The 14,473-nt window shown below is 45.8% G+C and overlaps 1 protein-coding gene across 1 annotated transcript in view; it reads left to right on the top strand.

The window, feature by feature from the left end:
• PFDN1 (prefoldin subunit 1) overlaps positions 1–12,803 on the top strand; it is a 32,201-nt gene extending 19,398 nt beyond the window's left edge. The window contains exon 4 of the mRNA XM_079983702.1: positions 12,543–12,803. Within this exon, the coding sequence (XP_079839828.1) occupies positions 12,543–12,626 (84 nt within the window). The 3' untranslated portion in view covers positions 12,627–12,803. The remainder of the gene's footprint in view (positions 1–12,542) is intronic.
• The last annotated feature ends 1,670 nt before the right edge of the window (positions 12,804–14,473 follow it).

Here is a 14,473-nt window from a genome sequence, read left to right as displayed (position 1 = left end):
CCACTGAAAATACATGTTTGAAATGCAGAACTACTCCTAAGTATCTGTGTCCTTGTTGATGATTAGCATAGGTCTTGGAATTTGTGCTGAAATCACTTTGCACCTAAACCTGGTCTCCATGTATTGGATCAGGATTGCCAGTAAATAGAGGATTTATTATCCACTTTTTACCCACCTTGTATAGTGGGTTTTAGAGATGGTGTCTTATGCGTTGTGCTGCCTGACTTCAGAGCAGTGAGATAGTAACTCATCTGATATCTCCACTTGGGACAGTTACATCTGTGATTTTTCTACAGAGCCTCACTTGCTAGTCATATATCTCACCCTCAAGGTCTTTTAACATTGCTCTAGGCCATACTTTGACAGTCATTGCACGAGTAATCTCTACTCACAGAATTAATTTCATTTGCATTTATCTCAAGTATGAGGACCCACCCTACACATTCCTTGCTGTTCCTTCCTCACTTTGGTTTGCTATGCAAAACCAGAATAATAGATTTTTTTGCCTCTTCCGGGAGGAGCAGGACATGTTTAAACAGACTAGTGTGTGGCATTGCTTAGAACAGAGCTGACAAAGCTTTGACTCATCCTAGCTAAACACACCTTAGTGTTCAGGTATGTGGCTGTGATGTCACAACTTCCTGCCTGGCCCACACCCCTCCTTTTTACACACCTTTCACTTCGCTTGCAGCTAAATGTTAATAGATGGGACGAGCCCTTCCTTGTCTATTGTACATAACTGTCGGGCACATAAAAGTGTTTGCCAGGAAGGCTGGGCTCTTTATTGACCCATAGTTGATACCTTGTGTCAGAGCTGCCCAAGGTCCCAGCCCACAGAGGACCAACGCCAGGTCGTGGTTATATACAAAAGTCTTTATTGAAGTTCAGTTTCCATTCCAAAGCCGTAGCGCGCAGCTCTACGTCTTAAACCCTAGACCGCCGAAGTTCCGTCTGAGTCTCCTCCCCCTAGACACCAGTTTAAGACTCTAGCCTTACTCCACCTCTTCCGTTGTTCTTTCCTCCTCTGGGTCCGTCTGCCCGCCGGGGTGTTGCCCTTTCTGGACTCTTCTGATGCTGAAGAGTCCCCGGATTCTTCCCCCTGCCTCCGGCGTGCTTTAGGACCTGGCTCCCAATCCGAGCTCCCTGCTGTCCCACGCGCCTGTACATTTGAACTTGGCGCGCGCGCCCACCCGGCCACCTTCCTCCTGACCGTTACACTGCTCCTGTCACTGCTTCCCCCTTCGGGGGGGCTAGCTGGATCTGACTTCCCCTCCGTTCCCTCACTCAGCGATAGGGGCGTGGTCAGCCCTGACTCATGGGACTCTTCCCCCCCGCTACGCTCTGGTGGGGAAACTGGTCCCGATCTCCAGCTGCTGCTTTGGGAGTCGCTGCTGGCCCCTAGCTTCTGGTGCGTCCCTCCCGGGACCCCCCTTGCCCTGGCCATCGGAGCCCCCTTCTGTGAATCTTCCAATTCGCTGGAGAGGCTCATGGAATCTCTCGGGCCACTGTCATCTTCCCCTACGCTGCCCTCAGATTCTTCCCCTTCGCTCTCCATCTCCCCTCTTCCCTGTGCTTCTGCTCCTGAGCCCCTGACACCTTGCTTTCAGATATGTGAAAAATGTAAGAAAGACTTAGAGCAAACAGTGCAAAAGCAGAGTCTTCAGCAGAAGAAAGATTTCCTTTACAGTCAGAAATGGTTTCTAATAGCACACAGCTTTGAGTTTACACCTGTCAGTCTGTAGAAGTTGAGAAGACACTAGTGTCACCAAGAGACAAAAAACCAAGATGAGGCTATGCATGTGAACAAGTGGGACTTTGTTGTTTAGTCGTTTAGTCGTGTCCGACTCTTCGTGACCCCATGGACCAGAGAACGCCAGGCACTCCTGTCCTCCACTGCCCCCCGCAGCTTGGTCAGACTCATGCTGGTAACCTCGAAAACACTATCCAACCATTTCGTCCTCTGTCGCCCCCTTCTCCTTGTGCCCTCCATCTTTCCCAACATCAGGGTCTTCTCCAGGGAGTCTTCTCTTCTCATGAGGTGGCCAAAGTACTGGAGCCTCAGCTTCACAATCTGTCCTTCCAGTGAGCACTCAGGGCTGATTTCCTTCAGAATGGAGAGGTTTGATCTTCTTGCAGTCCATGGGACACTCAAGAGTCTCCTCCAGCACCATAATTCAAAAGCATCAATTCTTCGGCGATCAGCCTTCTTTATGGTCCAGCTCTCACTTCCATACATCACTACTGGGAAAACCATAGCTTTAACTATACGGACCTTTGTTGGCAAGGTGATGTCTCTACTTCTCAAGATGCTGTCTAGGCCTGTCATTGCCCTTCTCCCAAGAAGCAGGCGTCTTTTAATTTCGTGGCTGCTGTCACCATCTGCAGTGATCATGGAGCCCAAGAAAGTAAAATCTCTCACTGCCTCCATTTCTTCCCCTTCTATTTGCCAGGAGGTGATGGGACCAGTAGCCATGATCTTCGTTTTTTTGATGTTGAGCTTCAGACCATATTTTGCACTCTCCTCTTTCACCCTCAATAAAAGGTTCTTTAATTCCTCCTCACTTTCTGCCATCAAGGTTGTGTCATCTGCATATCTGAGGTTGTTGATATTTCTTCCGGCAATCTTAATTCCGGCTAGGGATTCATCCAGCCCAGCCTTTCGCATGATGAATTCTGCATATAAGTTAAATAAGCAGGGAGACAAAATGCAGCCTTGTCGTACTCCTTTCCCAATTTTGAACCAGTCAGTTGTTCCATATCCAGTTCTAACTGTAGCTTCTTGTCCCACATAGAGATTTCTCAGGAGACAGATGAGGTGATCAGGCACTCCCATTTCTTTAAGAACTTGCCATAGTTTGCCATGGTCGACACAGTCAAAGGCTTTTGCATAGTCAATGAAGCAGAAGTAAATGTCTTTCTGGAACTCTCTAGCTTTCTCCATAATCTAGCGCATGTTTGCAATTTGGTCTCTGGTTCCTCTGCCTCTTCTAAATCCAGCTTGCACTTCTGGGAGTTCTCGGTCCACATACTGCTTGAGCCTTCCTTGTAGAATTTTAAGCATAACCTTGCTAGCGTGAGAAATTAGTGCAATTGTGCGATAGTTGGAGCATTCTTTGGCACTGCCCTTCTTTGGGATTGGGATGTAGACTGATCTTCTCCAATCTTCTGGCCACTGCTGAGTTTTCCAAACTTGCTGGCATATTGAGTGTAGCACCTTAACAGCATCATCTTTTAAAATTTTAAATAGTTCAGCTGGAATACCATCACTTCCACTGGCCTTGTTATTTGCAGTGCTTTCTAAGGCCCATTTGACTTCACTCTCCAGGATGTCTGGCTCAAGGTCAGCAACCACACTACCTGGGGTATATGAGACATCCGTTTCTTTCTGGTATAATTCCTCTGTGTATTCTTGCCACCTCTTCTTGATGTCTTCTGCTTCTGTTAGGTCCTTTCCACTTTTGTCCTTTATTATGGAAATCTTTGTACGAAATGTTCCTTTCATATCTCCAATTTTCTTGAACAGATCTCTGGTTCTTCCCATTCTATTGCTTTCCTCTATTTCTTTGCATTGCTTGTTTAAGAAGGTCTTCTTGTCTCTCCTTGCTATTCTTTGGAAATCTGCATTCAATTTCCTGTATGTTTCACGATCTCCCTTGCATTTTGCTTGCCTTCTCTCCCCCGCTATTTGTAAGGCCTCATTGGACAGCCACTTTGCTTTCTTGCATTTCCTTTTCATTGGGATGGTTTTCGTTGCTGCCTCCTGTATAATCTTACGAGCCTCCATCCATAGTTCTTCAGGCACTCTGTCCAGCAATTCTAAATCCTTAAACCTGTTCCTCACTTCCACTGTGTATTCATAAGGGATTTGATTCAGATTGTGTCTTATTGGCCTAGTGGTTTTTCCTACTTTCTTCAGTTTAAGCTTGAATTTTGCTATAAGAAGCTGATGATCTGAGCCACAGTCAGCTCCAGGTCTTGTTTTTGCTGACTGTATAGAGCTTCTCCATCTTTGGCTGCAGAGAATATAATCAATCTGATTTCGATGCTGCCCATCTGGTGATGTCCATGTGTAGAGTCGTCTCTTGTGTTGTTGGAAAAGCGTGTTTGTGATGACCAGCTTGTTCTCTTGACAGAACTCTATTAGCCTTTGCCCTGCTTCATTTTGATCTCCAAGGCCAAACTTGCCAGTTGTTCCTTTTATCTCTTGACTCCCTACTTTAGCATTCCAATCCCCTATAATGAGAAGAACATCCTTCTTTGGTGTCACTTCTATAAGGTGTTGTAAGTCTTCATAGAATTGGGACTTAATTATCCAGATAATAAAGATGTGAAAGGGGGGAAATGGCTTAGTTGCTTCATTTTAATGCTTCATTTCCTTTTCCTTTTAATAAGTAATTTGGAATTAGTTCATTTGTTTTGGTTTTCCCATCCATTTTGATGAGACATTCATCCATTCTTCTGCTGCCTGCATCCTTTGTGTTTTCTATCAAATGGCATATTTTCTGGTGTTCTGCTGCCGACCATCCATGCACCAGCCCTACCATATTTCAGACAGATGGGCAAAGCATGCCCATTTTATAGACAATTTGATTTTTTTATACACTACATTACATTTTTTACATTAATTTCACTGGGAGACCCAGCTGTATTCCAGCTTGTCACTTGTCTGCCTGAAATTCTCAAAGGCATTTTTCCAGAACTTGTGATACGCAGAGATGCAATAATTTTCTTCATTTGCCACATTGGGAATAGTCAGCAGGATTCAACAAGGATCATAAACAAAACTTCACAAGCTGTCTATACAGCTTGAACCCTCATGAATTGTATCTGATTTTTTTTTTTAAGCTGCTGCTGCTGCTGTTTTATTTATGCCCCACCCATCTATCTGGGTTTCCCCAGCTACTCTTGATGGCTTCCAACACACATATAAAAACATCAAACATTTAAAACTTCCTGATACAGGGCTGTCTTCAGGTGTCTTCTGAAAGTTGCATAGTTACTTGTTGCATTGTTATTTATCTCCTTGACATCTGATTGGGAGGGTGTTCCATAGGCGAAGGCCTGCCATTGCCAAGAAGGTCCTCTGCCTGGTTCCCTGTAGCTTTGCCTCTTGCGGTGTGGGAACTGCCAGAAGGCCCTTGGAGCTGGACCTCAGTTTCTGGGCTGAGCAATGGGGGTAGAGATGCTCCTTCAGGTATACTGGGCTGAGGCTGTTTAGGGCTTTAAAGGTCAACACCAACACTTTGAATTGTGCTCGGAGACATACTGGGAGCCAATGTAGGTCTTTCAGGACAGGTGTTATATGGTCTCAGCCATGGATAGGCAAACTGAGGCCCAGGGGCCGGATCCGGCCCAATCATCTTCTAAATCCAGCCCGCAGATAGTCCGAGAATCAGCATGTTTTTACATGAGTAGAATGTGTGTTTTTATATTAAAATGCATCTCTGGGTTATTTGTGGGGCATAGGAATTCGTTCTTCTTTTTTCAAAATATAGTCCAGCCCCACACAAGGTTTGAGGGACAGTGGACTGGCCCCCTGCTGAAAATGTTTGCTGACCCCTGGTGTCGGCAGTCATTCCCAGACAACGGTCTAGATGCCACATTCTGGATTACTTGTAGTTTCTGAGTCACCTTCAAAGATAGCCCCACATGGAACTCATTGCAGTAGTCCGAGGGGGGGGGCAGATAACCAGTAGTAGTGACACGTGTAGTAATAGTAGTAGTAGTAGTAGTAGTAATAATAATAATAATAATAATAATAATAATAATAATAATAATTTATTTATACCCTACCCATCTGGCTGGGTTTCCCCAGCCACTCTGGCTACCAACAGAATTGATAATGATGATGATGATGATGATGATGATGATGATAATAATAATAATAATAATAATAATAATAAAGCAATAAAACCCCAGACATTAAAAACTTCCCTAAACAGGGCTGCCTTCAGATGTCTTCTAAAAGTCAGACAGTTGTTTATTTCCTTGACATCTGGTGGGAGGGCATTCCACAGGGCGGACGCCACCACCGAGAAGGCCCTCTGCCTGGTTCCATTCCAGTCCGGCTTCCGCGCTGGTCATGGGACCGAGACGGCTCTGGTCGCCCTAACAGATGATCTCCGCAGGCAGCTGGATCGAGGCGGGTCGGGGCTGCTGATTCTTCTAGACCTGTCAGCAGCCTTCGACATGGTCGATCACGAACTCCTGGACCACCGCCTTGCCGACGTGGGGATCCAGGGCACAGTCCTTCAATGGCTGCGCTCGTTTCTCTCTGGTCGGGGACAGAGGGTGGCGCTTGGGGGGGAATTGTCATCCCGCCACTCCTTGGTGTGTGGTGTGCCTCAGGGTGCAATACTCTCCCCGATGCTTTTTAACATCTTTATGCGCCCCCTCGCCCAGCTTGTCCGGAGTTTTGGGCTGGGCTGCCATCAGTATGCTGATGACACCCAACTCTATTTGTTGATGGACGGCCACCCGGACTCGGCCCCAGACACATTGATCAGATGCTTGGAGGCTGTGGCTGGATGGTTACGTGGGAGCCGGCTGAAGTTAAATCCTTCGAAGACAGAGGTCCTCTGGCTGGGACGGGACGACGTGGGACTGAGGGGGCAACTCCCATCTCTTGCGGGGGTGCAATTAGTGCCAGCACCGTCCGTTAAGAGTTTGGGTGTAATCTTCGATACCTCCCTCTCCATGGAGGCGCAGATTGCAGCTACAACAAAGGCGGCATTTTTTCATCTCCGCCAAGCTAAGCAGTTGGCTCCTTACCTCTCTCGCCCTGACCTAGCCACTGTGATCCACGCGACGGTCACCTCCAGACTGGATTATTGTAACTCGCTCTACGTGGGGCTGCCCTTGAGACTGACCCAGAAACTCCAGCGGGTGCAGAATGCCGCAGCGAGACTCCTTACGGGGTCCTCGCTTAGAGATCACATTCATCCGGTGCTATACCAGCTGCACTGGCTCCCGGTGGAGTACAGGATCAGGTTTAAGGTGCTGGTTTTAACCTTCAAAGCCCTATACGGCCTAGGGCCCTCGTACCTACGGGACCGCCTCTCCTGGTATGCCCCACAGAGGAACTTACGATCTTCAAATAAAAACACCTTGAGGGTCCCAGGCCTCAGAGAGGTTAGGCTGGCCTCAACTAGAGCCAGGGCTTTTTCGGCTGCGGCTCCAACCTGGTGGAACGCTCTGTCACAAGAGACAAGGGCCCTGCAGGACTTGACATCTTTCCGCAGGGCCTGCAAGACAGAGCTGTTCCACCTGGCATTTGGTCAGGGCGCAGCCTGACCCCCTCCTCTGGCAATCTTTACAAAGCTTTAGTTTATGGTTGCCATCAATTTTGATTTTAATTCATTTTTATAATGTTTTATAATATCACACTGTTTTAATGTTGTTAGCCGCCCTGAGCCCGGCTTCGGCTGGGGAGGGCGGGATATAAATAAAATTTATTATTATTATTATTATTCCCTGTAACCCACTTCTCGCAGGGAGGGAACCACCAGAAGGCCCTCGGAGCTGGACCTCAGTGCACTGCTGATCTTTATCTGGCACCGAACTGGGGTTGACAATCTGATTTCTTTCTGTTTATATTCCACTGTCCATGACAAGAGGGTGTTCAAAGCTGTGCTAGACTTCTGGGTCAGGTTACATGTTGTACTCACTTGCCAGACACGCACAGCAGCCGCCTGTGTTGCAGGTAGAGAAATACAGTCCACCTTGTAAGGATTCTGGCACCTCAGCAGTCTTTGGCAATTCACTGCACTGCAAAAGATATGTAAGCATGCTTTGTGGGTTTCTATGTCCACCTTTAACAGGGTATTGCTAGTTGCCTGTGATTTTCAGTCATTGAGGTTGGGCCTTCCGGTGAACTGTATGTACCTGTTAACAGCAGGTGGACTTGACTTGTCCTCTTTGCTCCTGGTGGTAGTGTACAATTTGTTTTCCATTTTTATTTGGTTTGTGCTCTGTTGCATCCAGTGTTTTTATTTGAATGGATTTTCAATGCTCCAGTGAAATTAATAGACAAATGAGTAACTTGATAGTATCTGTCTATCTTAAGTTGCTTATTTATATGCCTTGTAACACAGACAACTTGGCCAGAGTCTGGAATATGAGGAAATCTAGTTGGATTCATCTCTGATTTATTTTGAACTGATGGTGCTCAAATTTTGGAGACCTTGCCCTGTCCTGGATGCAGCTTTTCTTTAGAGAGGTACAGGAAACAAGCTGGGCATGTTGGATTGAGTAACTTTGGAAGGAGAGGAATGGGCATGTGGACTATTGCTATAGATGGGTGACAGAAGATAGGTATGATTCTTTGGCCTTAAATAGAGGAGTTCTGTGAATGGTATATATATTAAATCTGGATGTGTAACAGCATATTCTGTTTGCCCTTAGATGAGTTTACAGGGTCACTTACTTCCTTTGAGTTCGTAAGAGACAAAGCCTTCAAGACTTTTCACTTGGAGTGTGATTATATTATTGCTTGCTTGCTTGTTCTCTGCATTGAAAATCTTTTGATATAAAAGCAGATTGTAAATTTTCTAAATACATAAGATAAACTTCACGGATCATAGGATAGTTAAAAATATTTGACTTCATTGACCTCAGATGGTTACATCTTTCCGTTCAGCTGAGAACTATGTGGGCAATTTTAAGCATTCCAGTGATGGCGGCAGCTCCAGAAACTCAGTAGAACCATAGTAACTTCACATTGCTCCTGTCTGACACCTCCCTGTGGGACAGGAGCTCCCCCCCCCCTTGGGGCTGGAGAGAGGAGTACTCTCCAGAGAAGCGAAAGTGCCCTGCTGTGTCTCGAGATATGATTATCACTTTCCCTAAGAGTGTTCACACACAGTGTCAAAAGAATGTAAAAAATGAGAAGTGTTAACTTTAGAGATTCAAACTCCAGGCCAGACATTTTTTTGAGACTGTGTCACAAGACACTTGACATCAGGGGTTTTAATTCAAGGCAATTGTATCATACCCAAGGATTCCAAGCCTTCGTGAATGAAAGCATCTGATTAGGAGCATCTAACAGGCTGACACTTCAGAATGTGATGCCAGTGCTTGAGAAGAGCATCTTCAGAAAAGGAAGCTGACCTTGCCATTTAGCTCTGTAGATGCAGGGATGCTGATCTATCTGTCCCCTTTGGTCCAGACATAGCAGCATTCTGCTGCTGCTGCTGCTTGGAGCCTGTGACTGAAACTGGCTAGTCTGTTCAGATTGCCAGCTCTGTAAGGATAGCAGACTTCACAAACCAGCGTTCTCCAATATGTTGCCCTTCAGAGGTTTCAGCTTTCATCAGCCTTTGTTAGCATGGGCTGCCGAAAATGGGAAGTTAGTTTTAGGGAATAAATGGAACACATTTCCTACAGTGTCTTAACATCCAATCCTCAGAGATATTGCGGCAAAAGCTTCAATCAGACGGATTGGCCATGAGTCAATGTAGCACTTAACTGCCAAGACTGTGATAATTTGATTCATATTTGCAATAGCCCTATGAACAACTCAATGCTGCATCCTATACCTGAGCCAGAATCAGTTCAGTTAGCCACCCACCTACCTATTCCAACATATAGTAAGTAGCTGTGTAACCTCTCTTCTATGCAAGGCAGACGCTGATCAGGAAATTGTATGCTTAGTTTTCATAAGTCAGTCATTGTGGAGTCTGACTCACGGGTTCCTGTGTGGTTGTGGAATTCCTGCAGGGTGACTGTTGCCTTGATCAGCTATTTACAGATTTTGCTAGAAAAATTGCTTTGAAGATATGCTGGAAGCCAAAAGCCAGGTGGGTGGGTGGATAGCAGCAGGTTGCTCCATTAAGGGCCTGCAGAAGTTGTGAGCCCATCGGGGGCTCTTGGCTGGGACATCTTCAGTTTGGTCAAAAGTTGTGCAGGGCTGACTCAGCCATAGACCATTAAGGTCTTGGCAGAGAATGTGGGAGAGTCAGCAGTGGCCGAACCAGGCAAGCGGCTTTTTCTTCCGCCAGTGAGCTGGAGGTTGAGAAATCCATTCTGGATGGTAAGATGGTGGTTACACTGGAAATTCTGCTACCTTTTTGCAATTGATTTGATTTCTCAGAGGACAAAGAGCAGCCAGACATTCCCACTGTGTTGATTCATTAGAGAGAAATATTTGTCAGACTTGGAATGATTAGTTCCCCATGCGCAGTTGCCAGGTGAACTTGCTTTCTCAAGCAGGCTCTCTGTGTGGCATTAATATAGACCACTGTCCTTCTAATAAGTATATTGAGCCAGAATGTTGTACACTTACTTCTCAAAAATCAGTTTTTTTCTTTGTTCTCATGGATGATGATTGCCATTTGAAAAGCTTTGTTCATGAGAGTTAAGAAGTTTCCTACTTTCCCACTTACCACACTTCTGGTGCCTTCTGCATTATTATTGTTATCATTGTTGTTGTTGTTGTTAATTATTATTTTGTATACCGCCCTGTACCTGCATGGTACAGGTTTGTAAACTTTTTATTCTCGCTGCCATGTGGTCAGGTGGAAACAAATAGTATAAAGCTAGAAAGTGTTTCCTGCTTTGCGGTGATGGCCCATTTTTGTCCTGGGATCCAACACTGGAGATGGTAATCATACCAGACTCTCGAAGGAAGCTGGCAGCTGGGGCACCTAACTGGCCCAAGCCTTCAGAGCCACTAGAGAGATAACTGACATGGGTTGAATCCCACCTGGGGAATCTGGATGGGAACGATGATGCGGCCATTCCAGCATTCCTTGGCATATATGAGCCCTTTTCCGGATGGTGTGCCTGCTGGGGAAATGGCTTCACTTTTTGTTGGAAAGTTAACAACAATGACTGTGGGGACAAGTGTACTAGTTCCACCCATGTGCACTGCTTTCTCTCATCCATGTATGAGTCTAACCTCCACCCACCCACCCACCCACCCACCCACCCCATTCCCACTAGGCCTTCTATGTTACTGGGAAGTCAACATACCTTTCTGGTCTCTGGGCTTTTTGAGAGAAACGGCAGGCAAACAAGAGAGGAGAGTTGGCAAAACACCATGGTGGCACCTCATCTTTGAAATGCCTTCCCTAGAGAGGCTTGCCTGGCATCAACTTATTTATCTTTCCAGCACCAGGTGAAGACTTTTTAATGTGTGCATGCCTTTTGCTTATTTTGATATTGCGTCCTCTTACTGGTTTGAGTTTTGTGGCTTGCGATGGGGGTGAGCAGTGGTCCTACCTGCCTTAGCCAGCACCCCGTTGCACTCCTGCTGGCAGGGCAGAAATAAGGGTGGAAGAGAGTTCTGGGGGTTCCTCTGGTTTTCTCCCAGGTTTCTTTTGTTTTTTAAATAAAAGAACACTTCATTTGGAAAGCAATAAGAAGGAATTAAAGGGGCTTGAGCTCTGTTCTTGTCACCCCTCTTTCCCACCTCAAATACTCCTGCTGTATGACACAGTCTGCATCAGAGCACCCACAGTTGTGAGTCAGCGCTGGCTGTGCTAGCACAGAAGTTTGCAGTGATGCGTATAGATCTGTGCAAACCATCTACCTTGTCCCCAGCTCCCAGAGCAGAAATATTTGGTGGATGTTTCAACCAGGCCCTTTTAAAACTCATTTGTAATACCTCTTTAAGCATGTTTTAGTCAGGATTTCATGACAAAGGTATTGAAAATCATTCAGCTTAGAAACATGGTCATTTACTAAGTGTTCAGCCTGTGTCTTCAATTAAATAAAACATTGGATTGAAAATTATATTGCTTTTCTGTCTTGAGTAAAACTCATATTGAAAACTAGATATCAGAGGTTTGTGGCCTAGAGGAATGGCTGACATACTTTTGCAAGCAACATTCCTCTGTTTTGGGTTGTGCTGGCATTTGCCTCTTTCCTGGCTTAAAAACAAGGTGTTCCTCATCTGCCATTAGTTAGGTGCTCATGAGTACCTGCAAAGAGGAGGGGGAAGCCTAAAGCTAGGCTTGCACCCTGCTGTCTGGAGCAAGGGGGGCATGAGGGCAGAGCAGTACAGCCCTCGTTTCCTTTGTCAGGAAGAGGAAGTGGTGAAACCCCATCTCTAGGCAGAGCAATAGCCCTTGTGTCTAGTAGCCATTACAGTGGTACCTCAGGTTACAGACTCCGCTAACCTAGAAATAGTGCTTCAGGTTAAGAACTTTGCTTCAGGATGAGAACAGAAATTGTGCTCTGGCAGCGCAGCAGCAGCGGGAGGCCCCATTAGCTAAAGTGGTGCTTCAGGTTAAGAACAGTTTCAGGTTAAGTACGGACCTCCGGAACAAATTAAGTACTTAACCTGAGGTACCACTGTATCCGTCTTGTCTAAGGAGAATACCTTTATCCTCCACAATTTTGTCTAACCCTCTTTTAAAGACATCTAAATTCCTCTAACCTTTTCAGTATGGTTCTTTTTAGGGGTGCTGTTCAATCAGTGCTAGCCTCAGTTTGATAGTTGGCCCACTGATGTTGATGGACCTGAGTAGCTAAGGTTCAGGTCTACTCTGAGTGGAACTTGATGGAATACAACTCTTTGCTGTTGCTTTTGTGCCTTTCAGCAGAGAAAGTCGTACCTGGAGCGCAGTGTGAAGGAAGCTGAAGATAACATCCGGGAAATGCTGATGGCTAGAAGAGCACACTGAGGGTTTCAGCCCCACCACTGCCTGCCCCTTACCTTTGGACTGAACAGTTGGAAGCCAAGCATGTTTGAAACCTTGCAATATAGAACTACCTGTTGAAGACACAAGGAGCTTGAGTTATGTCATGTCAAACCCGCCCTGTATTTTGGTGTACCAGTAAATCCTTTCTGTGTTATATAATGTGGTTGCCCGACCTGTCCTGGGTTCTCTGTTAACATGGACGTTTTTCAGACGCCTCTTCTGTTGTCCCGCATCTGCATTATTCTAGTTTCAACTTCCCACAAATTTTTCTGTTGAAAACCGAGCTGTAGTTCAAGAATAGGGCCTGGTCAGCCTTGGTGTGTTCTGCACCATCAGCAATAAGCATGAGGCCTTTGTGGAAAGGAACTGGTGTTTTGTTTGTGCTCCTGAATGCCATGTTTATGCCAGTCAATCTGGGATTAACCTAATTCTGGTCCCCCCCCCCGGGGGGGGGATTGTGAGGAGATAGAAGCAGAACTCCTGTTCAGAGTGCTAGGATTCTTTCCGCTTGCCTCCCCTGTAGAAAAAGATGTGCAGGGCAGTTAATGTCTAGGGACCAGGAACACTATGAAAAGCAGTACATAAGAACTGGATGTGCACTGACTGGATTTTGGCTTTCAACAGTATTGTGTTTTGGTGTGGCAAAGCTTGAAGTGGAGGATGGATTCCACAGTCAAGGCAGATTAGGATGGTGGGAGTGGTTCATAGTTGGCATGGTGCAGTCGGAGTGCCCTTTCAGTGGGCAAACAAGCAACTTGTTGCTGTGAAAGACGCCCATAAACCGTTGCCAAAAATATACCAGGACTCTGTAACATTTGCAGCCCTTAAAGGGTAAGAGGAGGATGTCATGCTGCTGCCACCTTGTGGCTGATATCTGTACCATGAAGCCTGCTTCCCCCATTTTATCCTCACAACGACTTGGGTAGATTAGGCTGAGAGACAGTGACCCAGAGAAATACTGCCTCCTAGCTGTCCTAATCTGAAACAGCTCATGTTTTATCCATGTTGACAGTGTCCTATTGAAAATGCCCCTGCTCCAAGCTTGAATTAACACAGAAGAGACCAGTTGAGGACAGTATTTCTCCATCTGTAAATGGCAGGGACACGGAGCCCTCACTTCTGGGGAGACGGGAAGATTGTGCTCAAGTTTCACTTTAAGTAGACCTGTTGAACTTAACTGGCCCAACTAATTAATTTCAGTGGGTCTGCTCTGAGTAATAGGTATAGCAGTTACAATCTTATCTGGCCCTGGCAAAAATCTTACCTAAGGTACTGCACCATCATATTTTTTTACATACACACACAGCTTATCAGGCTGTATTCAGAGTTTAAATTGGATTATGCTAAATCTAGTCTGTTCTGGAAAGAAACCAAGTTATAGTCAGAACTTGAAAAATACTCCAAGCTCAAGTGAGCCCATAATTGTCCTTCACCCATTGCTTCTCTACAGCCCTCCAGAAGATATGAATAGCAGTATTAAGCCCTGAGTAGAATCGATTTTAAACAAAAGGTTGGGTTGGGGGGGAAAGGGGAGGGGTCTGTTGGCACACCGTTGTGTGTTGGGAAGAGCTACTGTAATCTGGATCCCTTTCGGTTTCCCTGCTGGGGTTCAGGTTCTCGAGTCAAGCTGCCTTTTGCTTACTTCTCTGCAGGAACTAGAATTTCTCCAGTTACAGGCTGCTGCTAACAGATCACTAAACAGAAATATTGTCTGTGTAGAGACATCTGATGCTGCCATCTTCTGGTATAAACCCAGTTTTAATCCAGTTAATAGATTCTGGCTGTACGTACCAAGTCTAGGCAAGGTAAACACTGACAATCCTATTCAG

This window comes from Podarcis cretensis (genome assembly GCF_951804945.1).
Source record: "Podarcis cretensis genome assembly, chromosome: 7".
Taxonomy (NCBI): Eukaryota; Metazoa; Chordata; class Lepidosauria; order Squamata; family Lacertidae; genus Podarcis; species Podarcis cretensis.
Note: the sequence above shows the minus strand (reverse complement) of the source record. Positions and strands in the feature narration are given on the sequence as shown.